Raw genomic sequence first — 26051 nt, 5'->3', positions numbered from 1 at the left:
GAGTCACATGTCAGTGACAGAGGAGATGTATTGCTGAATGTTTTCCATCATTGGTTTTGTTTGTGTCGCATTTTTCTCCTTTGTTGAATTTATTAGCAGTTTAGCTGTTAGCGATTAGCTGCTATCATGTGATGCTATTACGACACTATCAGCACCCAGCTTACATGCCGCCTACCAAATAAGGCACAGTTGGCTGTGGAAACTCAAACAGGATTCAGGCTTTACTGAACCAATCCGTGTGTGAAGCACTTTTACAAATCATGGGAAAAATTCTACATTTTGGAAAATACTTTAAGATTTCATAAAAAGAAAGTTACACAAGCAAGCAAAACATGTTTACCAATAACAAAAACATATGTATGTACAAAAGATGTGAAGCACCCAAACTTTTTGGGAAATAGACTTGAGCTTGTACATGTCTTCTGAACACCGCAGTTCACAACCCAATGGTAGAGGCTGCTGTGTAAAGTGTTGAGCAGTATTAACACATTTATACACTGCCAACATAGCAGCGGGTTTCATTTGGGGTCTTGCGCCAAGGACACATGTGACTGCAGGAGCTGGGGAATAAACCCAACCTTCCAATTGAGAGACAACCGACTCTACCACGAAGCCACAGTACTTGATATTTAGTAACGTTCCACAGTATTCTTGATTCCTGTACTTATCCAATGAAAACATTGGACAAGTGTCAGGCACTCCGGTTAAGTATAATCTGAAAAGTCTGAAGCCAGAAGGAGCTTCTTGTCCTATAATTAATGAAGCTAAATGTCATAGCAACGTTGCGAAACACAACTTGACTTATTACCTGTATTTCTAAGTACAAGTCAGATACCTTTTGTTCACACTGCACTTTGTATGTTTGGCTTGATTCTGTTTATATTATCTAATCAGAGTCTTAGGTCACTCAACTGCAGTTTGATTTGGGCCCTAAAGACCTATTTGTACATTCAGATTGTTTCCCCCTAACCCCAACCTGTTCACTCAGTATAGAGTTCAATCACTGAGTAGATCATCTGTTCAATTAATGTTTGACAGGAATTGGTCAAACACAAATTTTTCAATTTAGAAAACACAAAGTCTTCCTCCTTTTGTTCTCTCTCTCTCTCTCTCTCTCTCTCTCTCTCTCTCTCTATAGCAGACTATACAGCGACTGCATGACTGCAACCTCAGTCTCGCACGCCATCGTCCTCCCACTCATGAACAAGACCCAGAGATACTTTAACTCCTCCACTTGGGGCAAGGACTCCGACTGACCGACTTCCACCCCCGCCAACGCTTCCAACTCACCACCACATGGTGATCCATTGACAGCTCAGCCCCTCTCTCCACCCAAGCGTCCGAGACACACGGCCAGAGAACAGATGACACGAGCTTGAATTTCCCTCGGGATCAATAAAGTATCTATCTATCTATCTATCTATCTATCACAAACTCTATCATCGACCTCCGGCCTAGCGTCATCTGGTGCCACGTGCACTAATGGAACCCCTGTGCCTGAACATGGTGTTTCTTATGGACAAACTGTGACGAACACAGAAGCCCAATAACAGAACACCGCTCAGGGACAGATCAGTCCTTATCCCACTCACCCCCCTCCAAGTCTCACTGTCGTTTCCCACATGAGCGTTAAAGTCCCCCAGTAGAACAATGGAGTCCCCAGTCGAAGCGCTATCCAGCACCCCTCCCAGGGACTTTGAGAAGGCCGGGTACTCCACACTGCTGTTCGGTCCGTAGGCCGAGACAACAGTCAGAGACCGTTCCCCGACCTAAAGGTGTAGAGACGCGACCCTCTCGTTCCACAGGGTGTACTCCACCCTGTGGAGCTGTGGGTCTTATGAAATATGAAATGAACAGACATTATGTTTCTTTTTCTCTTTATTAAACCTGTTCATATTCTCTGTGTGTCCTCTTGAAGATGGAGTTTATACACGGAGAGGGTTAAAGTAGGAGGAGCTCTGTTGTTGTATCCTGTTGCCATGGGGAATCTAAGTATCGGGGCTCCAGAATGTTTGCTTTTCTCATAGTGCACGAGTGAACTTACTCAGAGTTGATTTAACAACCTCAAATCAGCTGATCTGGAGCAGAAACTCAGAGTTTCCACTTGAGGATAAATCAACTCAGAGTTCAGGGTGACACTGAGAGTTTGTTGAACCGTCTTTCAGACCCCAGAAGGCCGACCTCGTCATCATGCTAACTTCAGTCGTCGAGTTTCACTTACATCAGGCTTTAACGTCAACAATGTTTGTAGGTGTAGAGCTGCTGCTGTCAGGACATGAACAGTTTACATTGTTTTCTTTGTGATATTTCCTTGAATTAAAGAAAATATTGATCATACAACGCTATCTAAAACACACCTCAAAGACATTTAAAAAAAACTCTGTCATGGACACTGTTAGTTTTATTTATTTGGGACATATGCAGTTAACATTGCTTTATATTTTAAATACAAAGTAGATGCCATGCATAAAAGTTTCTAACCTTGGCCAATCTTCAACCCCTGTCCCTGGCTAGGCTTTTAGGATTCAAACAGAATTATAAAACTGAAAGAAAACACAATAACAGTGATGCTAATATGCATGCAAATACAGACATTATGAACTCAATGCAACAAGAGTTTAATTAAGATTAAACAGTAAAATGATTGTTCTAAGAAGATCAATTCAATGCTTACAAACTTGTTTCAGTTTCAGCCACTGTTTTACTCATGTTTGAAAAATCTTGAGCTCTGTCAATTTTTCAAATCTCAGATGGTCGAGGTGTTTTCCTACTGAAAAAGATGACTGACCAAATGTAGTTCTGCATTTCGGTGATCTACAATTTCCACCTGTGTAGCCTTTGTTCTGAATATGCTGTTTGGTTTGTTGATTGTCTTTGGAGCAGGTTGTTTACACACACTCTTAAAAAAGGACATTTTCCAAAATTGTCAGAACTCAGAACGTAGTAACTTCTTTAGAGTGTGGCAATGGTGCCATCAGACTCCTTTCTGCTCCATCATTTTAAGAGCCTGTTTATATAATGACCTGATAGGTGTAAGTGTTGTTTGGTTGGTTGGCCTGGCCCCAAACAGTTCCTCAGGCATTACGCGTTTTCTTGTTTATTACCCTTTGATTAGATGTTGCATGGCTCAGGTAGATGTTGTTCAGTTTAGCGCACTCTAGCGTAAACCTTGAATGGGTGCGGCACGCGTGTTGCTCCAGTGATTCCTTCAGTGCTGAGCTTAACTCCATCAGGGACGGAGAAAGAAAACTTTTGCAGTAAACCAACCAAAAATAGGAACAGCTCCATCTTGGCAAGACTTTCTCCAAGACACACACGTTTCCCTGAAATGACCAACAACAACAACACATACTGAAGTAAGCTCAGGGAGAAACTGTATTGTGCATCAGGTTAAAGGTGGTAGATGTGTACCTGCAGAGAAGGGAAGGAGAGCTTCTTTCTTCACAAACTTTCCCTCAGAGTTGAGGAAGTGTCCAGGATTGAAAGTGTCTGGAGACTCCCACTCAGTCTTGTCAAACAGCACAGAAGTCAGGATGGGCATCAGGGATGTACCCTAAAAAAAAAAAAAAAAAAAAAAAAAATGTTAGGGGTCAATGCAAAAAGAGCAGTTTAGGGTTTAAATGGTTTAAATTCTTAGGACATGTACCTTTGGGACGAAGTAACCACCCAGTGTTGTGTCCTTGGCAGCCATTCTCAATCCATTGAGAGGAACAATATTTCCATATCTCTGGATTTCATGGATGACAGCATCAGTGTAAGGAAGGTTGGGTCTGTCAGCCATAGTGGGCAGGCGGCTTTGTCCAATCTCTCTGTCTATCTCTGCCTGGACTTTCTCTGAAAAACAGTAAAGCTAAAGTAACTTACCAAGCAATCTTGACATGTTAAAAAGCGGATTTTGAGGATTTTTGTCTACCAGCCGAAACATTACAAGACACTAACAAGACCCTAGCTGAGCGCTGCTGTGTTGGAGTTTCTCAAAGTGAATGAGAAGGTCGCCATCCTGCAACTTCAGTCCGTGAAGAAGACGGCACTTATTCTTGTGTGTGCATATGCACCCAACAGCAGTTCAGATCACACAGCCTTCCTGGATCCTGTGTGTAGGCTGCTGGAAGGGGTTCAGCTTGGGGACTCAAGCCCCAGACAAGGACTGTAGAACTGCTGACCCGGACTGGGAAGAGCATAGTGTGGAATAATTTGAGGAACTCCCAAACCCAACTAACACATCCTCTGAAGGGGGAGCAGAGTTGGAAGATCTTGGGGAGCATTACCTTTAACCTTGACAGAGGTCACTGAGGCAGTTGAAGAGCTCCTCAGTGGCAAGGCGCCAGGAGTGGATGAGATTTGCCCCAAAGTTCTCAAAGCACTGGACATTTTTGGGGTGTCTTGTCTGGTGGTGAGGTTTATAACCGTATATATCAGGGGGTTGTGTGGGTGTTTCGCCCCTTGTCATTGATTCTGTTTTCATGTACAGGGTCTCAAGGTGTAGCCGGGGGGAGGAGGGTTTGTGGATTGGGGGTATCAAATCTTATCTCTGCTTTTTGCAGATGATATGGTTTTTGTTTGCTTCCTCATGCTGTGGCATCCAGCACATATTTGGGCAGTTTGTAGTGAGTGTGCAACGGCTGGGATGAGGTACAGAAACTCCTAGTTCAAATCCATGGTTTGGGTATTGACTAAAAGAAGATCGCGGATACAAGCAACCAAAATTAATTTCCTCCAGAAGGTGGCTGGGCTCATCCTATCAAGTTAGGGTGAGGAGCCCTTACATTTGTGTAGAGATGGGTGGAAAGCTGCTACTCCTTCACATCGAAAAGAGGTCATTAAGGTTGGTAAAGCATCTGATTAGGATGCCTCCCTTCTGGCCGTGCCCCAACATGGAGTAGAGCCCGGTGTAGAACCAGTTTGTTGGAGGGTATATCCCATCTGACTTGTGAATGCCTAATAATAACCTAGGAGAACCTGAGAAATGTTAATGGGGAGAGTGAAATCTAGGTTGACTTGATTTTGCCTGCTGCCACCACGACTCAATCAACCTCAGCTGTAGACTAAATAGTAAAAGCATTGCCCCCCAGAGGTCTTGTTTTCTTGCTGTTTCACAGTAAGTTAAGTAAAGGCACTTTAATTATCACCCACCTTGAATTTCTGGGTGGTTGATAAGGAAAACCAAAGCCCACAGTAAAGTGGTGGCGGTTGTCTCGGTCCCGGCAAGGAAAAGATCCAAAGAGCACACAGCCAGATTGGTCTCATTGAAGCCGACGTTGGTCTCTTTGTTCTATTAAGAAATGCGGGAAGGATAAAATAAAGAATATCTTATAAAAACTGAGGGGAAGAACTTCAATGAAGCGCAGTGTTTGTCAAATATTTCTTCTCTTACTTTTTCCATTTCAATGATGAAAGCATCGATGTAGTCCCGGGGATTGCTGTGGTCCAGGTTCTTCTTGTGCACTTGTACCTCCTGAGCGATAAATTCTTTGAGGATGATGAAATTGTTGAACATTTTGTTGTGAGGACCTGGCATGTGCTTCATCACTGAAGGGAATGACTCATACAGCTTCATCCAAAAAATAAAAGAAACACTTGCGTCATAATTTGTGATTAATTTTTCCCAAAGACATGTGACTGATTGTCAAATGTTGATGTGATGTAAGTTTGACCCACCCAACTCCATATAGAGCCCTCCAGATAGATAAGTTCTGAGAGATATTTCAGCATCTGTTGGAAGACCTGGTCGCTGTAGTCAAATCGTTTCCCCATCACCAGTCGGCAAATGATGTTTGACACCGCTTTGTTAAAGTGGTTTGCTGGATTGAAAAGTTCCCCTGCAGGAAAGGAGTCCACTGTTTAGACAAATATAAATACCTGAAGATGCTGATCATGAGCTGATGTTAAATTCACATGTAGAACCTTTCTCCTGCTCTATCTCCTCCTGCAGGTATCGGATCTCCTCACAGATGCTCTGCTCCATGGAGTTTTTGCCAACGCCAAAGTTACGTAACGTAGATAAGGCAAATCTCCTCTGTTGTTTCCATGTTTCACCATTGCTCGAAAACAGACCACCTGGACAAGTGCATACAGATGAAATAAGGTTTGTGGCTCAGTAACACTCTTTTCTTTTTAAAGGACAAGAAGTGAAAGAGAGATGTTAACCTGAGCTTCCTGAGTACAATCTACTTTCTAATTGACTGAAGGGTCGATCCACGAAGTTCTCAGCCTGCGTTATGATAGCGTCCTTCACAGCCTTGTATCCAGACACACACACCAGCTTGTCTCTGCCGAGACGAATGCTGAATACATTTCCATGAATGTCAGCCAGCTGTGGACAACACATCAATGATTAAACACTTGTGAACCACACGTTAACTGAATGTTTCTCATCAACTATGAAAAGGGGTCTCATTTAAGTCCCAGTGCATAGAATCCATACTAAGATAAAAATGACTTCAGATTTACAAAACTGTCCGTACGCACAACTTCACGCAATGTTCCCTTTATAAATCACAATCCACCTGGAAATATACGTGTATAGATTAACCCCATGCTCCGCCCACATTCAACCATAATGGTTTATGCAAAGCAGCTCGTGAAGGAAAATGCCTTCAAAGGAGCGGGCACAGTTCAAAGGTTTCCAACGTTGAATCGCGGTGGACACCCAAGAGCATGTTTCTGCAGCCTCTCATTTCATGCCCTCTCGTCTGGTGCCACGAAGCCACGCCTCCTGGAGTGTCCTCCCTTATTCTGATTGTCAAAATAAAAGCTTGATCTAATCCGCTCATTCCTACTTCTTTGGGTTTTGGCAATCTTATTCTACTGGAATAATTGCCAACAAATTAAAGAGATTTTGAGCATATCTAAATTCTGATTATCTGTCCTAACATTACTGGTGTGAAAAAAAAAGATTTGAACTTATTGTGTCACCAACAGATCCTCCAAAAACATTGAATATATATTAGCTTAGCTAACTTGTTTTGTGTATTTTAGTCACATTTTCTCTATAGCTTATCTGTCACCTGTCTGTAAAAGCGACCGACTAATCACTCCTGGTTTCACCTTATTGTTTTGGACACTTAATGCTAATCACTGCTCCTTTATGTTGCTGAGCACTTTAATGGCCCAATTTGCATTCCTGCATTGACTGTTTAACGACTGTACTCACACCTCTGGCACTACCTCAAACACCTCTGTACATGCACATGTAACTAGTTTCTAGCAGGTCAGCACTTTGTTTCTAAGGCTGTTTACAGGTCTCTTTTAACCAGTACATGTTTTTCTCTCCTTCACAGGTTATGTACATTATGCTATATAAGTTTTAAGTCTAATGCTAATGCTAACTGCACAGGTTTAACCTTTACTCTTAGTCACATAGGGGCTGCTAAATATTGTTTGGGGGATTATTGTATACAGAGGGGAGGGGGGACAGCGGGTGTGTATTGTAACCAATGTCTTGTGTCCCGCCTGTCTGTATACTGCTACTGGATGCCCTGAATTTCCCTCGGGATCAATAAAGTATCTATCTATCTATCTATCTATCTATCTATCTATCTATCTATCTATCTATCTATCTATCTATCTATCTATCTATCTATCTATCTATCTATCTATCTATCTATCTATCTATCTATCTATCTATCTATCTATCTATCTATCTATCTATCTATCTATCTATCTATCTATCTATCTATCTACCGTTATCCTACGTTCTTCATCCACTCTGAAATCAGATTAATCACAGAGCAATTACCCTGATCCATTGAATTTAAACAGACTGTAAGATTTCTTTTAAATCTTACCTTGGTAATATACTTGTCTGGATGTTCACTGTCCACACTGAGAATATTCCCCACAATCGGTAAAGACCACGGTCCTGGAGGATAATTAGGAGGATTCCGGTTTTTGAGGTAGTCTGCTATGATGATGAAAATAATAAGAAATAGGAAAAGACCCTTGAGGTCTAAACCCAGTAAAAAATCGTGAAGCCACATCATTAAAAAGAGCGAGAGAGAGAGAGAGAGAGAGAGAGAGAGAGACACAGAGAGAGAGAGAGAGAGAGAGCAGCAGGAGGAAGGCTTAATGCTTTCTATCTTGAAACACTTGTGTTTGACCAATTCCTGTCAAATATCGATCTATTCACTCAGTGACTGAGCTCTATACTGAGTGAACAGGTTGGGGCTCGGGTTAAACACTGTACAAAGAGGTCATGTGACATTAATGGTTACATGACTGGCTTTAGCAACGCCTGGAAACAGCAAATCACAGCCTGGTAACATTATATAACACACCTGAGCATTTGAGTCACCTGAGACTCTGATTAGCTAATATAACAGAATCAAGCCAAACGTACAAAGTGCAGTGTGAACAAGAGGTATCTGACTTAAGTCAAGTTGTTTTTCACCTGTTGAGAACAAGTGTTCCTCTGATGCAGCTCCAGAGGACAGACAGCGAGCCAGCCACGGCTCCTACCACACACACACACACACACTCACAGAAAGTCATCACAGTCTGGAGTTAACAATGATAACCTAGCAAAAATTAGCACTGTTAAGAAGCACCCTAAATCACAGGTCTTCAGTGCTTCCAGTGCAAAAAAAACAACCAAAACTCTGTCATGGACACTGTTAGTTTTATTTATGTGGGACACATGCAGTAAACATTGCTTTATATTTTAAATACAAAGTAGATGCAATGCATAAAAGTTTCTAACCTATGCTAATTTGCAACCCCTGTCCCTGGCTAGGCTTTTAGGATTCAAACAGAATTATAAAACTGAAAGAAAACACAATAACAGTGATGCTAATATGCATGCAAATACAGACATTATGAACTCAATGCAACAAGAGTTTAATTAAGATTAAACAGTAAAATGATTGTTCTAAGAGGATCAATTCAATGCTCACAAACTTGTTTCAGTTTCAGCCACTGTTTTACTCATGTTTTAAAAATCTTGAGCTCTGTCAATTTTTCAAATCTCAGATGGTAGAGGTGTTTTCCTACTGAAAAAGATGACTGACCAAATGTAGTTCTGCATTTCGGTGATCTACAATTTCCACCTGTGTAGCCTTTGTACATATGCTGTTTGGTTTGTTGATTGTCTTTGGAGCAGGTTGTTTACACACACTCTTAAAAAAGGACATTTTCCAAAATTGTCATAACTCAGAACGTAGTAACTTCTGTAGAGTGTGGCAATGGTGCCATCAGACTCATTTCTGCTCCATCATTTTAAGAGCCTGTTTATATAATGACCTGATAGGTGTAAGTGTTGTTTGGTTGGCTTGGCCCCAAACAGTTCCTCAGGCATTACGTGTTTTCTTGTTTATTACCCTTTGATTAGATGTTGCATGGCTCAGGTAGATGTTGTTCAGTTTAGCGCACTCTAGCGTAAACCTTGAATGGGTGCGGCACGCGTGTTGTTCCAGTGATTCCTTCAGTGTTGAGCTTAACTCCATCAGGGACGGAGAAAGAAAACTTTTGCAGTAAACCAACCAAAAATAGGAACAGCTCCATCTTGGCAAGACTTTCTCCAAGACACACACGTTTCCCTGAAATGACCAACAACAACAACAACACATACTGAAGTAAGCTCAGGGAGAAACTGTATTGTGCATAAGGTTGAAGGTGGTAGAGGTGTACCTGCAGAGAAGGGAATGAGAGCTTCTCTCTTCACAAACTTTCCCTCAGAGTTGAGGAAGTGTCCAGGATTGAAAGTGTCTGGAGTCTCCCACTCAGTCTTGTCAAACAGCACAGAAGTCAGGATGGGTATCAGGGATGTACCCTAAAAAATGAATAAAAAATAAATGTTAGGGGTCGATGCAAAAAGGGCAGGTTAGGGTTTAAATGGTTTACATTCTTAGGACATGTACCTTTGGGACGAAGTAACCACCCAGTGTTGTGTCTTTGGCAGCCATTCTCAATCCATTGAGAGGAACAATATTTCCATATCTCTGGATTTCATGGATAACAGCATCAGTGTAGGGAAGGTTGGGTCTGTCAGCCATAGTGGGCAGGCGGCTTTGTCCAATCTCTCTGTCTATCTCTGCCTGGACTTTCTCTGAAAAACAGTAAAGCTAAAGTAACTTACCAAGCAATCTTGACATGTCAAAAAATGGATTTTGAGGAATTTTGTCTACCAGCCGAAACATTACAAGACACTAACAAGACCCTAGCTGAGCGCTGCTGTGTTGGAGTTTCTCAAAGTGAATGAGAAGGTCGCCATCCTGCAACTTCAGTCCGTGAAGAAGACGGCACTTATTCTTCTGTGTGCATATGCACCCAACAGCAGTTCAGATCACACAGCCTTCCTGGATCCTGTGTGTAGGCTGCTGGAAGGGGTTCAGCTTGGGGACTCAAGCCCCAGACAAGGACTGTAGAACTGCTGACCCGGACTGGGAATAGCATAGTGTGGAATAATTTGAGGAACTCCCAAACCCAACTAACACATCCTCTGAAGGGGGAGCAGAGTTGGAAGATCTTGGGGAGCATTACCTTTAACCTTGGAAGAGGTCACTGAGGCAGTTGAAGAGCTCCTCAATGGCAAGGCGCCAGGAGTGGATGAGATTTGCCCCAAAGTTCTCAAGGCACTGGACATTTTTCGGGTGTCTTGTCTGGTGGTGAGGTTTATAACTGTATATATCAGGGGGTTGTGTGGGTGTTTTGCCCCTTTTCATTGATTCTGTTTTCATGTACAGGGTCTCAAGGTGTAGCCGGGGGGAGGAGGGTTTATGGTTTGGGGGTATCAAATCTTATCTCTGCTTTTTGCAGATGATGTGGTTTTCGTTTGCTTCCTCATGCTGTGGCATCCAGCACATATTTGGGCAGTTTGTAGTGAGTGTGCAACGGCTGGGATGAGGATCTTGACATGTTAAAAAACGGATTTTGAGGATTTTTGTCTACCAGCCGAAACATTACAAGACACTAACAAGACCCTAGCTGAGTGCCGCTGTGTTGGAGTTTCTCAAAGTGAATGAGAAGGTCGCCATCCTGCAACTTCAGTCCGTGAAGAAGACGGCACTTATTCTTCTGTGTGCATATGCACCCAACAGCTGTTCAGATCACACAGCCTTCCTGGATCCTGTGTGTAGGCTGCTGGAAGGGGTTCAGCTTGGGGACTCAATAGATCTACTGGGTTACTTGAACGCTTACATAGCGCTTCCACAGGCAATGATGGAGACACTTGGAGGGGGTGATTGGGACAAACAGCCAGCCCGATCTGAACTCAAGTGGTGCTTTGTTATTAGACGTCAGTGCTAGCTACGTTTGGAAGAATTTGTCTTTTACCCCGGGATAGGTTGGAGACATAGAGTCAAGTGGTGCATGTACAAAGCCTTGAGAAGCTGCTGCTAGAACTTCCGGCAGGAAGCCAATCTGTGCTGTTGTGGGGGCGACCTTAAAGCCTGCTGCTGGTAACAAGCAGTAAGGAAGCCCTCAGGCTAAAGAAGAATGCCTTTCTGGCTTGGTTTGCCCAAGAGTCTTTGGAAAACACTGACATGTATCAGTTGGCTTGAAAGACTGTGGCCGCAGTGGTTGGGTAATCAAAAGAAAGTTCTAGCATACCGCCTGAAGGCTTAGAATGAAAAAGGAGGCCTCGCCCCAGGCAAGGACTGTAGAACTGCTGAACTGAACTGGGAATAGCATAGTGTAGAATAATTTGAGGAACTCCCAAACCCAAGCAATACATCCTCTGAAGGGGGTGCAGAGTTTGAAGATCTTGGGGAGAACTACCTTTAACCTTGGCAGAGGTCACTCAGGCAGTCAAAGAGCTCCTCAGTGGCAAGGCGCCAGGAGTGGATGAGATTTGCCCTAAGATGCTCAAGGCACTGAACATTTTTGGGGTGTCTTGTCTGACCTACCTCTTCAATGCATGGAGGGACAGTGCCTGTGGAGTGGCAGATCTGGGTGATGGTTCCCATTTTAATAAGGCAAACCGGAGGGTGTGCTCCAATTATCTGGGTTTCCCAGGAAAAGTCCACTCTGGGGTGCTGGAAAGGAGGCACCAACCCAGTGTGGAACCTCAGATACAGGAGAAAAAATGTGAATTTTGCCCTGGCATGGGACAGTGGACCAGTCCTTTACCCTGACAGGGCTTCTTGGGGGGACATGGGAGTTTGCTCATGCAGTCATAAACATTTTATGGAGAAAGTTTCATGACTGATGATCAGGGGGATATGTGGGTGTATTGCCCCTTGTCATTGATACTGTTTTCATGTACAGGATCTCAAGATGAAGCCGGGGGGAGGAGGGTTTATGGTTTGGGGGTATCAAATCTCATCTCTGCTTTTTGGAGATGATGTGGTTTTGTTCGTTCCTCATGCTGTGGCATCCAACATGTATACATGGGCAGTTTGCAGTGAGTGTGCAACGGCTGGGATGAGGTACAGAAACTCCAAGTTCAAATCCATGTTTGGGTATTGACTAAAAGAAGATACAAGCAACCAATATTAGTTTCCTCAAGGGGGTGGCTGGGCTCATCCTATAGAGTTAGGGTGAGGAGTCCTTACAAGCTGAGAGTAGAGCTGCTACTCCTTCACATCGAAAAGAGGTCATTGAGGAGGTTCAAACATCTGACTAGGATGCCTCCCTTCTGAGGTTTTTTGACCATGCCCCAACTTGGAGTAGAGCCCAGTGTAGAACCAGTTTGTTGAAGAGTATATCCCATCTGACCGGGGAGAACCTGAGTAATGTTGCTGGGGAGAAGGAAGTCTAGGTTGACTTGATTTTGCCTGCTGCCACCATGACCCAACCTCAGCTAAGTGGAAGGAAATGATGGGTGGAGGGTTAATCCCTGCATCTGTTCTGAAATAACCATACTTGTGAAATTGCCTTATGTCAATGTCGCTCTGGTTAAATGAGCCATTACTTGGGATGAATTGCATTAAGCTGGAATTTTGCCTGTTTCTTTTATAGATAGATAGATAGATAGATAGATAGATAGATAGATAGATAGATAGATAGATAGATAGATAGATAGATAGATAGATAGATAGATAGATAGATAGATAGATAGATAGATAGATAGATAGACACAAGACATTGGTTACAATACACACCCGCTGTCCCCCCTCCCCTCTCTATACAATAATCCCCCAAACAAGATTTAGCAGCCCCTATGTGACTCAGAGTAAAGGTTAAACCTGGGCAGTTAGCATTCGCATTAGACTTAAAACTTATATAGCATAATGTACATAACCTGTGAGGAGAGAAAAACATGTGTGCTGGTTAAAAGAGACCTGTAGACAGTTAAAGAGCCTTGGAAACAAGGGCTGGCCTTCTAGAAACTAGTTACATGTGTATGTACAGAGGTCTTTGAGCTTATGCCAGAGGTGTGAGTACAGTCGTTAAACAGTCAATGTAGAGATGCAATTGGGCTCCGCCACATAAAGGAGCAGTGATTAGCATTAAGTGTCCAAAACAATAAGGTGAAACCAGGAGTGATTAGGGTGATTACCATTTAAGTACCCAACTATTGAGGAGCAGATTAGCATTAAGTGTTGAAGACAATAGAGTGAAACTTGACCTAGTTAGGGTGATCATGTCAACCATTACAGATGTAGCTAAACACAACAGTAGGATGAAACCAGACATGATTAGAGTGATTATCATTAAAGTGACCTGTGCTCAGTACGTGACTATTAATATGCATTAAAGTGTCCAACTGGGGGCTGACTCTGAGGTCAGCAGTGCAGATGAGGAGTGGGGAAAAAAAGTGAAAAAAGAGGGTATATCTTAACATTTTGCATATTTTGATTTATTTGAAAATAGCTAAAACAAATTAGAATTTCACTCAACCTCAGCTGTAGACTATATCGTAAAAGCATTGCCCCCCAGAGGTCTTGTTTTCTTGCGGTTTCACAGTAAGTTAAGTAAAGGCACTTTAATTATCACCCACCTTGAATTTCTGGGTGGTTGATAAGGAAAACCAAAGCCCACAGCAAAGTGGTGGCGGTTGTCTCGGTCCCGGCAAGGAAAAGATCCAAAGAGCACACAGCCAGATTGGTCTCATTGAAGATGGCGTTGGTCTCTTTGTTCTATTAAGAAATGCAGAAATGATAAAATAAACATCTTATAAAAACTGAGGGGAAGAACTTCAATGAAGCGCAGTGTTTGTCAAATATTTCTTCTCTTACTTTTTCCAATTCAATGATGAAAGCGTCGATGTAGTCCCTGGGATTGCTGTGGTCCAGGTTCTTCTTGTGCACTTGTACCTCCTGAGCGATAAATTCTTTGAGGATGATGAAATTGTTGAACATTCTGTTGTGAGGACCTGGCATGTGCTTCATCACTGAAGGGAATGAATCATACAGCTTCATCCAAAAAATAAAAGAAACACTTGCGTCAAAATGTGTTAATTTTTCCCAAAGACATGACTTTCAATCTGCCTGATTGTCAAATGTTGATGTGATGAAAGTTTGACCCACCCAACTCCATATAGAGCCCTCCAGATAGATAAGTTCTGAGAGATATTTCAGCATCTGTTGGAAGTCCTGGTCGCTGTAGTCAAATCGTTTCCCCATCACCAGTTGGCAAATGATGTTTGACACCGCTTTGTTAAAGCTGTTCGCTGGATTGAAAAGTTCCCCTGCAGGAAAGGAGTCCACTGTTTAGACAAATATAAATACCTGAAAATGCTGATTATGAGCTGATGTTAAATTCACATGTAGAACCTTTCTCCTGCTCTATCTCCTCCTGCAGGTGTCGGATCTCCTCACAGATACTCTGCTCCATGGAGTTTTTGCCAACGCCAAAGTTACGTAACGTAGATAAGGCAAATCTCCTCTGTTGTTTCCATGTTTCACCATTGCTCGAAAACAGACCACCTGGACAAGTGCATACAGATGAAATAAGGTTTGTGGCTCAGCAACACTCTTTTCTTTTTAAAGGACAAGAAGTGAAAGAGAGATGTTAACCTGAGCTTCCTGAGTACAATCTATTTTCTAATGGACTGAAGGGTCGATCCACGAAGTTCTCAGCCTGCGTTATGATAGCGTCCTTCACAGCCTTGTATCCAGACACACACACCAGCTTGTCTCTGCCGAGACGAACGCTGAATACATTTCCATGAATGTCAGCCAGCTGTGGACAACACATCAATGATTAAACACTTGTGAACCACACGTTAACTGAATGTTTCTCATGAACTATGAAAAGGAGTTTCATTTAAGTCCCAGTGCATAAAATCCATACTAAGAAAAAAATGACTTCAGATTTACAAAACCGTCCGTACGCACAACTTGGAACGCAATGTTCCCTTTATAAATCACAATCCACCTGGAAATATACGCGCATAGATAATCCCCATGCTCCGCCCACATTCAACCATAAATGGTTTATGCAAAGCAGCTCGTGAAGGAAAATGCCTTCAAAGGAGCGGGCACGGATCAAAGGTTTCCAGCGCTGAATCGCGGTGGACACCCAAGAGCATGTGTCTGCAGCCTCTCATTTCATGCCCTCTCGTCTGGTGCCACGAAGCCACGCCTCCTGGAGCTTCCTCCTTTATTCTGATTAAAATAAAAGCTTGATCTAATCCGCTCATTCCTACGTCTTTGGGTTTTTGCAATCTTATCATACTTGAATAATTGCCAACAAATTATATAGATTTTGAGCAGATCTAAGTTCTGATTATCTGTCCTAACATTACTGGTGTGAAAAAAAAAGATTTGAACTTATTGTGTCACCAACAGATCCTCCAAAAACATTGAATATATATTAGCTTAGCTAGCTTGTTTTGTGTATTTTAGTCACATTTTCTCTATAGTTTATCTGTCACCTGTCTGTAAAATAGACCATTATCCTAAGTTCTTCATCCACTCTGAAATCAGATTAATCACAGAGCAATTACCCTGATCCATTGAATTTAAACAGACTGTAAGATTTCTTTTAAACCTTACCTTGGTAATATACTTGTCTGGATGTTCACTGTCCACACTCAGAATATTCCCCACAATCGGTAAAGACCACGGTCCTGGAGGATAATTAGGAGGATTCCGGTTTTTGAGGTAGTCTGCTATGATGATGAAAATAATAAGAAACAGGAAAACACCCTTGAGGTCTAAACCCAGTAAAACATCATAAAGCCACATCGTTAAAAAGAGAGAGGGAGAGAGAGAGCCGCAGGAGGAAGACTTTCTGCTTTCTATCTTGAAACACTTGTGTTTAACCAATTCCTGTCCAACATTTATCTATTCACTCAGTGACTGAGCTCTATACTGAGTGAACAGGTTGGGGCTCGTGTTAAACACTGTACAAAGAGGTCATGTGACATTAATGGTTACATAACTTGCTGTAGCAACACCTGGTTTCTGCTGTCAAAACAGGTTTGATGATGGAAAAACAGCAAATCACAGCCTGGTAACATATAACACACCTGAGCATTTGAGTGACCTGAGACTCTGATTAGCTAATATAACAGAATCAAGCCAAACATACAAAGTGCAGTGTGAACAAGAGGTATCTGACTTAAGTCAAGTTGTTTTTCACCTGTTGAGAACAAGTGTTCCTCTGATGCAGCTCCAGAGGACAGAGAGCGAGCCAGCCACGGCTCCTACCACACACACACACACACACTCACAGAAAGTCATCACAGTCTGGAGTTAACTATGATAACCTAGCAACAATTAGCACTGTTAAGAAGCACCCTAAATCACAGGTCTTCAGTGCTTCCTGTGCAAAAAAAACAACCAAAACTCAGTTAGTTTTATTTATTTGGGACACATGCAGTAAACATTGCTTTATATGTAAAATACAAAGTAGATGCAATGCATAAAAGTTTCTAACCTTGGCTAATTTGCAACCTCTGTCCCTGGCTAGGCTTTTAGGATTCAAACAGCATAATAAAACTGAAAGAAAACACAATAACAGTGATGCTAATATGCATGCAAATACAGACATTATGAACTCAATGCAACAAGAGTTTAATTAAGATTAAACAGTAAAATGATTGTTCTAAGAAGATCAATTCAATGCTCACAAACTTGTTTCAGTTTCAGCCACTGTTTTACTCAGGTTTTAAAAATCTTGAGCTCTGTCAATTTTTCAAATCTCAGATGGTCGAGGTGTTTTCCTACTGAAAAAGATGACTGACCAAATGTAGTTCTGCATTTCGGTGATCTACAATTTCCACCTGTGTAGCCTTTGTTCTGAATATGCTGTTTGTTTGTTGATTGTTTTTGGAGCAGGTTGTTTACACACACTCTTAAAAAAGGACATTTTCCAAAATTGTCAGAACTCAGAACGTAGTAACTTCTTTAGAGTGTGGCAATGGTGCCATCAGACTGATTTCTGCTCCATCATTTTAAGAGCCTGTTTATATAATGACCTGATAGGTGTAAGTGTTGTTTGGTTGGCTTGGCCCCAAACAGTTCCTCACGCATTTATGTTTTCTTGTCTATCACCCTTTGATTAGATGTTGCATGGCTCAGGTAGATGTTGTTCAGTTTAACGCACTCTAGCGTAAACCTTGAATGGGTGCGGCACGCGTGTTGTTCCAGTAATTCCTTCAGTGCTGAGCTTAACTCCATCAGGGACGGAGAAAGAAAACTTCTGCAGTAAACCAACCAAAAATAGGAACAGCTCCATCTTGGCAAGACTTTCTCCAAGACACACACGTTTCCCTGAAATGACCAACAACAACAACAACAACACATACTGAAGTAAGCTCAGGGAGAAACTGTATTGTGCATAAGGTTGAAGGTGGTAGATGTGTACCTGCAGAGAAGGGAAGGAGAGCTTCTTTCTTCACAAACTTTCCCTCAGAGTTGAGGAAGTGTCCAGGATTGAAAGTGTCTGGAGTCTCCCACTCAGTCTTGTCAAACAGCACAGAAGTCAGGATGGGCATCAGGGATGTACCCTAAAAAATAAATAAAAAATAAATGATAGGGGTCGATGCAAAAAGAGCAGTTTAGGGTTTACATGGTTTAAATTCTTAGGACATGACATATTTAGTCCTTTTAACTTTTTTCCTCAGTCATGACATCAGAATGTCCTCAAAGAGTAGTAAGGCTGGGAAAAAGGACGATTCAGCGACTAGCTTAACCATGGATGCTATCTCTGCACTGCTGGAGCAGCACCGCATGGCGCCACGTGGGTGACTTCAAGTCCTCTTTCAGTGCGCTTGAAACTAAATTTGAGCAAGTTCAATCTGCAGTCGAGGATCATGGACAGCGCCTGGCCTCGCTAGAACTCGCTTTGGATGATCTGGGTCAGCGTGTCAGTGAGCTTGAAAATGTGTGTGCCGGGCTCGGCCAAACTAATTCCAAACTAATGGCCAAAGTTATCGACCTGGAGGGCCGGAGCCGGCGGCAAAACCTACGTATTCCGGGCCTGGCCGAATCCACCGAAGATGGTAGCCCCACCAAGTTTTTTTCTAGCCTGCTTTGTGAGGTTTTTGGCAAGGAGACGCTGCCTTCACCACCGGAGATAGACCGAGCCCATCGCTCGCTTGCTGCCAAACCAGCCCCGGGACAGAGACCGCGCCCGGTTATTCTGCGCCTGCATTGCTACCAGATCAAAGACCTATTGGTTCGGGAAGCCCGGCGGAGAGGGAAACTGGATTTCCACGGCCAGCAGATCCGCGTCGTTGAGGATTACAGCCCCGAAGTTGTGAGCCAGTGTGCTGAGTAAAAAGACGTCTTATTGGAGCTATACAGCCGAGGGCTAAAACCCTCTCTACTGTATCCCGCCCGGCTCCGTATAACACTTCCCAGTGGTGACAGAAAGTGGCTGCGCTCAGCTGATGAAGCACGAAGGTACATCAGTGGACTGCCTGCTGCATCTCCATCACCATGAATGACTGTTTGATGTCTGCCGGTGTATGGTGTTGCCTTTGGTCCCAGTATTGTTGCTTTTAAAGCCTCTTGTTAGTTTTTACCTTGAGGAGGAGGACCTACTGACCTTCGTTGTTGTGTTTATGGGGCTCAAACATCCACCTGTACAACATCTATGTGAGTATACCAGACTTTAGTCCAGCCATTATTTACGCCGAGCTCATTCTATTTCATTTGCTAGGTTACAGTACAAATACAGTTGTGACGATTTGTTCTGCTGAGTTGCCCGTGAAAATAAGTGGTTAACCTGCGCCTCATGTTGCAGTGGGCGGGGCAGCATTTCCACTCTACCTTTCCGGCTAAAGCCAGGGGAGTCTCTATTCTCATCAACCAAGATGTTCCCTTCGTGCACAACAGTGTGCTATCGGATACAAATGGTCGGTATGTCATTGTCTCAGGGAAGCTATATGACATGCCAGTAGTGCTGGCCAATGTATATGACCCTACTGTCTGATGCTGACTTTGTTAAATTTATGGAGAATCAGATAACCTTTTTCCTCAATACGAACACAACGCCTGAAACCTCCAGTCTGGTTGTTTGGGATGCACTCAAAGCGTGCCTCAGAGGACAAATTATCTCATACACAGTGAATATGAAAAGGAAGGCTAACAGGAAGCGACAAGATCTCGCCAATCAGATAAAAGAAACTGATTTGCAATATTCTCAAAACAGTAGCTCCTATCTGTATAAAAAGCGTGTGGAGCTCCAAACCAAATTTGACCTCCTCTCGACTCATCATATTGAATGGCAACTTCTAAAGAGTAAAACTCAATTTTACATCCATAGCGACAAAACTGGCAAAATACTTTCTCATCAGCTAAAAGGGTTCAAAGCTAAACAGCTCATCACAAAAATTAAAATGGCTGATGGCAATATTACATTTGATCATTCTAAGATTAATGACACATTCAGAAATTTCTACTCTCGCCTCTATACTTCTGAACTCCCTGAGGAAGTTTTTACATTCCGGTGGTTCCCCCTGACAACAAAAGTAAACTGGACGAGCCTATATCCAAAGAGGAAGTAGCTGCAGCAATTTCTTCACTGCAATCGGGTAAATCCCCTGGTCCAGACGGGTTTCCTGTAGAATTTTTTAAAACATTCTCCGCTTTGCTTTCCCCTAGATAATGCTCACTGCTCTCGGATTCCTTTAAGCAAGGTAACCTTCCAGCATCATTCAACGAAGCCTGTATCACTGTTATCTTAAAGAAAGGTAAAGATCCTGATGAGTGTTCCTCCTACAGACCAATTTCCCTGTTGAATGTGGATGATAACATTTTGGCCAAAGTTCTGGCACGCAGATTGGAGTCCACTCTCCCACTAATTGTATCAGATGATCAAACTTCCTTTGTTCGGCACCGTCACTCCTTCTTCAACACGCGTCGTCTATTCAATATCCTGTACTCGCCTTCAGGCTCACTCTCCGAGTGTGTTCTTTCTCTAGACGCAGAGAAGGCGTTTGACCGGGTCGAATGGAGGTACCTGTTTAAAGCCTTAGAGAAATTTGGTTTTGGCCCAACCTTTATTAAATGGATAAAGCTGTTATACCACTGCCCTTCGGCTTCAATCCGCACCAACTATCAGAACCTTTCATTCTAGAACGGGGCACATGTCAAGGGTGCCCTCTGAGCCCACTACTCTTCGATCTGGCCATAGAGCCATTAGCAGTCGCACTCCGTAGTTGCAAGGCATTCTCAGGGATTAGGAGATCGGGGGTCGAACACAAATTGTCTCTTTACGCAGATGACCTTTTGCTCTTTATAGAAAACCTTGACACCTTTCTTTCAATCCATACCCACGTTTATTCCTATATCCTTTTTTGATTCTTTGGACTCACTTATAACATCCTATATATGGAAGGGCAAGAGACCTCGACTAGGTAAAGTTCATCTCCAAAAATCATAATACGACGGAGGCCTGGGACTGCCTAATTTTCGCTTTTATTATTGGGCAGCGAATATACGCTGAATACACGCATGTCCATCCTCGCTCTGCTCGGATCTTCTCTTCCTCTCTCTTCGAGTAAACCATTGGACAACCCAGTGGTCTGGCACTCCATAAGAGTGTGGGTCCAGTTCAGGAGATACTTTGGTTTTAATGACTTCTCTCTCTCTCTCGAGCCCCGTCTGGTCCAACCATCTTTTTCAACCTTCTCTACTTGATCCTGCATTTCACGAGTGGCACAGACGGGGCATTAAACGTTTTAAGGAACTCTTCATAGAAAACAGTTTTGCTTCATTTGAGCAAAGCAAGAAATTCAGCCTACCAAGACCTCACTTCTTTAGATACCTGCAACTTTGTCACTTCCTCCGTAGTCAATTACCAAACTTCCCTGAGACACCTGACACGCATGTTGTTGATGCTCTCCTCAACCTGCATCCCTCACGAAAAGGGCTAATATCGATAACATATGACAGACTGGCAGCTATTAAACAGGACCCCCCTTGACGAAATCAAATCTTCCTGGGAACAGGATCTAAACCTGTCTATTTCGGATGATACTTGGAGTTCAATTTTTTAACTGGTCAATTCAACTTCCCTCTGTGCTCGTCATAGCCTGCTACAGTTCAAAGTAGTGCATCGGGCCCACATATCAAAAGCTATATTATCCTGCTTCTATCCAGATGTTGATCCCTGTTGTGATAAGTGTAGGACTGCTGAGGCTTCTCAGATCCACATGTTCTGGTCGTGTCCCAGTCTGGAAAAATACTGTAAACTTCAATGTCCCAGATCTTGGTTATCTTACAATAAAAGCAGACTTGTTTATCTTTTAACATTCAAATAACCTGGCTTCTAGATCTGTAACTTTCCGACTCGCTCCAGGCAAGAGACAGTGTGCGTTTTTTGGGGGGTTTTGTTTTGTTTTGTTTTGTTTCTTTGCTCTTTTTCAAAATTGTTTACGCCTTATTTCTATAGATTGAGGTTGTGTGGGGGTATAGAAAGTGACCAGTAACTGTAGATGTGTGATGCGAACTATGTAGATCCTCTCTGTACGTTTGTACCTACATACTACAAATGATGAAGTGTACCTGTATATTTCTGCTGATTTACAGTTTACGCACACGTACCTCTGTCTACCTCTGAATATTTGTACTCCCTTTGTGGAAATGTGTGAAAAAGGACATGTACCTTTGGGATGAAGTAACCACCCAGTGTTGTGTCCTTGGCAGCCATTCTCAATCCATTGAGAGGAACAATATTTCCATATCTCTGGATTTCATGGATAACAGCATCAGTGTAGGGAAGGTTGGGTCTGTCAGCCATAGTGGGCAGGCGGCTTTGTCCAATCTCTCTGTCTATCTCTGCCTGGACTTTCTCTGAAAAACAGTAAAGCTAAAGTAACTTACCAAGCAATCTTGACATGTCAAAAAATGGATTTTGAGGAATTTTGTCTACCAGCCGAAACATTACAAGACACTAACAAGACCCTAGCTGAGCGCTGCTGTGTTGGAGTTTCTCAAAGTGAATGAGAAGGTCGCCATCCTGCAACTTCAGTCCGTGAAGAAGACGGCACTTATTCTTCTGTGTGCATATGCACCCAACAGCAGTTCAGATCACACAGCCTTCCTGGATCCTGTGTGTAGGCTGCTGGAAGGGGTTCAGCTTGGGGACTCAAGCCCCAGACAAGGACTGTAGAACTGCTGACCCGGACTGGGAATAGCATAGTGTGGAATAATTTGAGGAACTCCCAAACCCAACTAACACATCCTCTGAAGGGGGAGCAGAGTTGGAAGATCTTGGGGAGCATTACCTTTAACCTTGGAAGAGGTCACTGAGGCAGTTGAAGAGCTCCTCAATGGCAAGGCGCCAGGAGTGGATGAGATTTGCCCCAAAGTTCTCAAGGCACTGGACATTTTTCGGGTGTCTTGTCTGGTGGTGAGGTTTATAACTGTATATATCAGGGGGTTGTGTGGGTGTTTTGCCCCTTTTCATTGATTCTGTTTTCATGTACAGGGTCTCAAGGTGTAGCCGGGGGGAGGAGGGTTTATGGTTTGGGGGTATCAAATCTTATCTCTGCTTTTTGCAGATGATGTGGTTTTCGTTTGCTTCCTCATGCTGTGGCATCCAGCACATATTTGGGCAGTTTGTAGTGAGTGTGCAACGGCTGGGATGAGGTACAGAAACTCCTAGTTCAAATCCATGGTTTGGGTATTGACTAAAAGAAGATCGCGGATACAAGCCACCAAAATTAATTTCCTCCAGAAGTTGGCTGGGCTCATCCTATCAAGTTAGGGTGAGGAGCCCTTACATTTGTGTAGAGATGGGAGGAAAGCTGCTACTCCTTCACATCGAAAAGAGGTCATTAAGGTTGGTAAAGCATCTGATTAGGATGCCTCCCTTCTGGCCGTACCCCAACATGGAGTAGAGCCCGGTGTAGAACCAGTTTGTTGGGGGGTATATCCCATCTGACTTGGGAATGCCTAATAATAACCTGGGAGAACCTGAGAAATGTTGCTGGGGAGAGTGAAGCCTAGGTTGACTTGATTTTGCCTGCTGCCACCACGACTCAATCAGCCTCAGCTGTAGACTAAATAGTAAAAGCATTGCCCCCCAGAGCTCTTGTTTTCTTGCTGTTTCACAGTAAGTTAAGTAAAGGCACTTTAATTATCACCCACCTTGAATTTCTGGGTGGTTGATAAGGAAAACCAAAGCCCACAGCAAAGTGGTGGCGGTTGTTTCGGTCCCGGCAAGGAAAAGATCCAAAGAGCACACAGCCAGATTGGTCTCATTGAAGATGACGTTGGTCTCTTTGTTCTATTTAGAAATGCGGGAAGGATAAAATAAATAATATCTTATAAAAACTGAGGGGAAGAACTTCAATGAAGCGCAGTGTTTGTCAAATATTTCTTCTCTTACTTTTTCCATTTCAATGATGAAAGCATCGATGTAGTCCCGGGGATTGCTGTGGTCCAGGTTCTTCTTGTGCACTTGTACCTCCTGACTGAGAAATTCTCTGAGGATGATGAAATTGTTGAACATTTTGTTGTGAGGACCTGGCATGTGCTTCATCACTGAAGGGAATGACTCATACAGCTTCATCCAAAAAATAAAAGAAACACTTGCATCATAATTTGTGATTAATTTTTCCCAAAGACGTGACTTTCAATCTGCCTGATTATCGAATGTTGAAGTAATGTAAGTTTGACCCACCCAACTCCATATAGAGCCCTCCAGATAGAGAACTTCTGACAGATATTTCAGCATCTGTTGGAAGACCTGGTCGCTGTAGTCAAATCGTTTCCCCATCACCAGTTGGCAAATGATGTTTGACACCGCTTTGTTAAAGTGGTTTGCTGGATTGAAAAGTTCCCCTGCAGGAAAGGAGTCCACTGTTTAGACAAATATAAATACCTGAAAATGCTGATCATGAGCTGATGTTAAATTCACATGTAGAACCTTTCTCCTGCTCTATCTCCTCCTGCAGGTGTCGGATCTCCTCACAGATACTCTGCTCCATGGAGTTTTTGCCAACGCCAAAGTTACGTAACGTAGATAAGGCAAATCTCCTCTGTTGTTTCCATGTTTCACCATTGCTCATAAACAGACCACCTGGACAAGTGCATACAGATGAAATAAGGTTTGTGGCTCAGCAACACTCTTTTCTTTTTAAAGGACAAGAAGTGAAAGAGAGATGTTCACCTGAGCTTCCTGAGTAAAATCTACTTTCTACTGGACTGAAGGGTCGATCCACGAAGTTCTCAGCCTGCGTTATGATAGCATCCTTCACAGCCTTGTATCCAGACACACACACCAGCTTGTCTCTGCCGAGACGAACGCTGAATACATTTCCATGAATGTCAGCCAGCTGTGGACAACACATCAATGATTAAACACTTGTGAACCACACGTTAACTGAATGTTTCTCATGAACTATGAAAAGGAGTCTCATTTAAGTCCCAGTGCATAGAATCCATACTAAGATAAAAATGACCCTAACCCAAAACCGTCCGTACGCACGCACAACTTCACGCAATGTTCCCTTTATAAATCACAATCCACCTGGAAATATACGTGTATAGATTAACCCCATGCTCCGCCCACATTCAACCATCAATGGTTTATGCAAAGCAGCTCGTGAAGGAAAATGCCTTCAAAGGAGCGGGCACAGTTCAAAGGTTTCCAGCGTTGAATCGCGGTGGACACCCAAGAGCATGTGTCTGCAGCCTCTCATTTCATGCCCTCTCGTCTGGTGCCACGAAGCCACGCCTCCTGGAGCTTCCTCCCTTATTCTGATCAAAATAAAAGCTTGATCTAATCCGCTCATTCCTACTTCTTTGGGTTTTTGCAATCTTATCATACTTGAATAATTGCCAACAAATTATATAGATTTTGAGCAGATCTAAGTTCTGATTATCTGTCCTAACATTACTGGTGTGAAAAAAAAAAGATTTGAACTTATTGTGTCACCAACAGATCCTCCAAAAACATTGAATATATATTAGCTTAGCTAGCTTGTTTTGTGTTGTCACATTTTCTCTATAGCTTATCTGTCACCTGTCTGTAAAACAGACCGTTATCCTAAGTTCTTCATCCACTCTGAAATCAGATTAATCACAGAGCAATTACCCTGATCCATTGAATTTAAACAGACTGTAAGATTTCTTTTAAACCTTACCTTGGTAATATACTTGTCTGGATGTTCACTGTCCACACTGAGAATATTCCCCACAATCGGTAAAGACCACGGTCCGGGAGGATAATTAGGAGGATTCCGGTTTTTGAGGTAGTCTGCTATGATGATGAAAATAATAAGAAACAGGAAAAGACCCTTGAGGTCTAAACCCAGTAAAAAATCATAAAGCCACATCATTAAAAAAGAGAGAGAGAGAGAGAGAGAGAGAGAGAGAGAGAGAGACACAGAGAGAGAGAGAGAGAGAGAGCAGCAGGAAGAAGACTTTCTGCTTTCTATCTTGAAACACTTGTGTTTGACCAATTCCTGTCCAACATTGATCTATTCACTCAGTGACTGAGCTCTATACTGAGTGAACAGGTTGGGGCTTGGGTTAAACACTGTACAAAGAGGTCATGTGACATTAATGGTTACATAACTGGCTGTAGCAACGCCTGGTTTCCGCTGTCAAAACAGGTCTGATTATGGAAAAACAGTAAATCACAGCCTGGTAACATTATATAACACACCTGAGCATTTGAGTGACCTGAGACTCTGATTAGATAATATTTCAGAATCAAGCCAAACTTACAAAGTCCAGTGTGAACAAGAGGTATCTGACTTAAGTCAA

At 42.9% G+C, this 26051-nt stretch overlaps 2 protein-coding genes across 2 annotated transcripts; both read right to left on the bottom strand.

Annotated features, from left to right (window-relative positions):
• Window positions 1–2383: 2383 nt before the first annotated feature.
• On the bottom strand, window positions 2384–8020 carry LOC306827993 (cytochrome P450 2J4-like). Its single transcript, XM_079350146.1, has 9 exons — window positions 7788–8020; window positions 6148–6313; window positions 5905–6057; window positions 5659–5819; window positions 5375–5551; window positions 5134–5272; window positions 3647–3834; window positions 3412–3553; window positions 2384–3323 (listed from the first exon to the last, which is right to left on the bottom strand). The coding sequence occupies exons 1-9, from the start codon at window positions 7980–7982 to the stop codon at window positions 3148–3150; spliced, it is 1497 nt and encodes a 498-aa protein (XP_079206272.1). The 5' UTR covers window positions 7983–8020; the 3' UTR covers window positions 2384–3147.
• A 580-nt stretch (window positions 8021–8600) lies between these two features.
• LOC306828615 (uncharacterized protein) lies at window positions 8601–25644 on the bottom strand. Its single transcript, XM_079351137.1, is given in 21 exon segments — window positions 8601–8984; window positions 9062–9533; window positions 9625–9766; window positions 9769–9840; window positions 9843–10042; window positions 13877–14015; window positions 14115–14291; window positions 14406–14566; window positions 14652–14804; window positions 14895–15060; window positions 15876–16151; window positions 16762–16823; window positions 17427–17597; window positions 17692–17833; window positions 21940–22127; window positions 23427–23565; window positions 23668–23844; window positions 23962–24122; window positions 24208–24360; window positions 24451–24616; window positions 25427–25644. Coding segments are annotated over 20 exon segments (3216 nt in total). The 5' UTR covers window positions 25622–25644; the 3' UTR covers window positions 8601–8984; window positions 9062–9357.
• Between the last annotated feature and the right edge of the window lie 407 nt (window positions 25645–26051).

This window comes from Symphodus melops (genome assembly GCF_947650265.1).
Source record: "Symphodus melops genome assembly, chromosome: 8".
Classification (NCBI taxonomy): domain Eukaryota; kingdom Metazoa; phylum Chordata; class Actinopteri; order Labriformes; family Labridae; genus Symphodus; species Symphodus melops.
This window is presented reverse-complemented; position numbering and strand designations above follow the sequence as displayed.

Coding starts and splice junctions, on each gene's coding strand:
- LOC306827993 (XM_079350146.1), bottom strand. CDS start 7,982: ATGATGTGGCTTCACGATTTTTTACTGGGTTTAGACCTCAAGGGTCTT. Junction 5,552..5,658: donor AGGGCTCTATATGGAGTTGG/GTGGGTCAAACT, acceptor TTTTGGATGAAG/CTGTATGAGTCATTCCCTTC. Junction 3,554..3,646: donor GTGGTTACTTCGTCCCAAAG/GTACATGTCCTA, acceptor TTTTTTTTTTAG/GGTACATCCCTGATGCCCAT.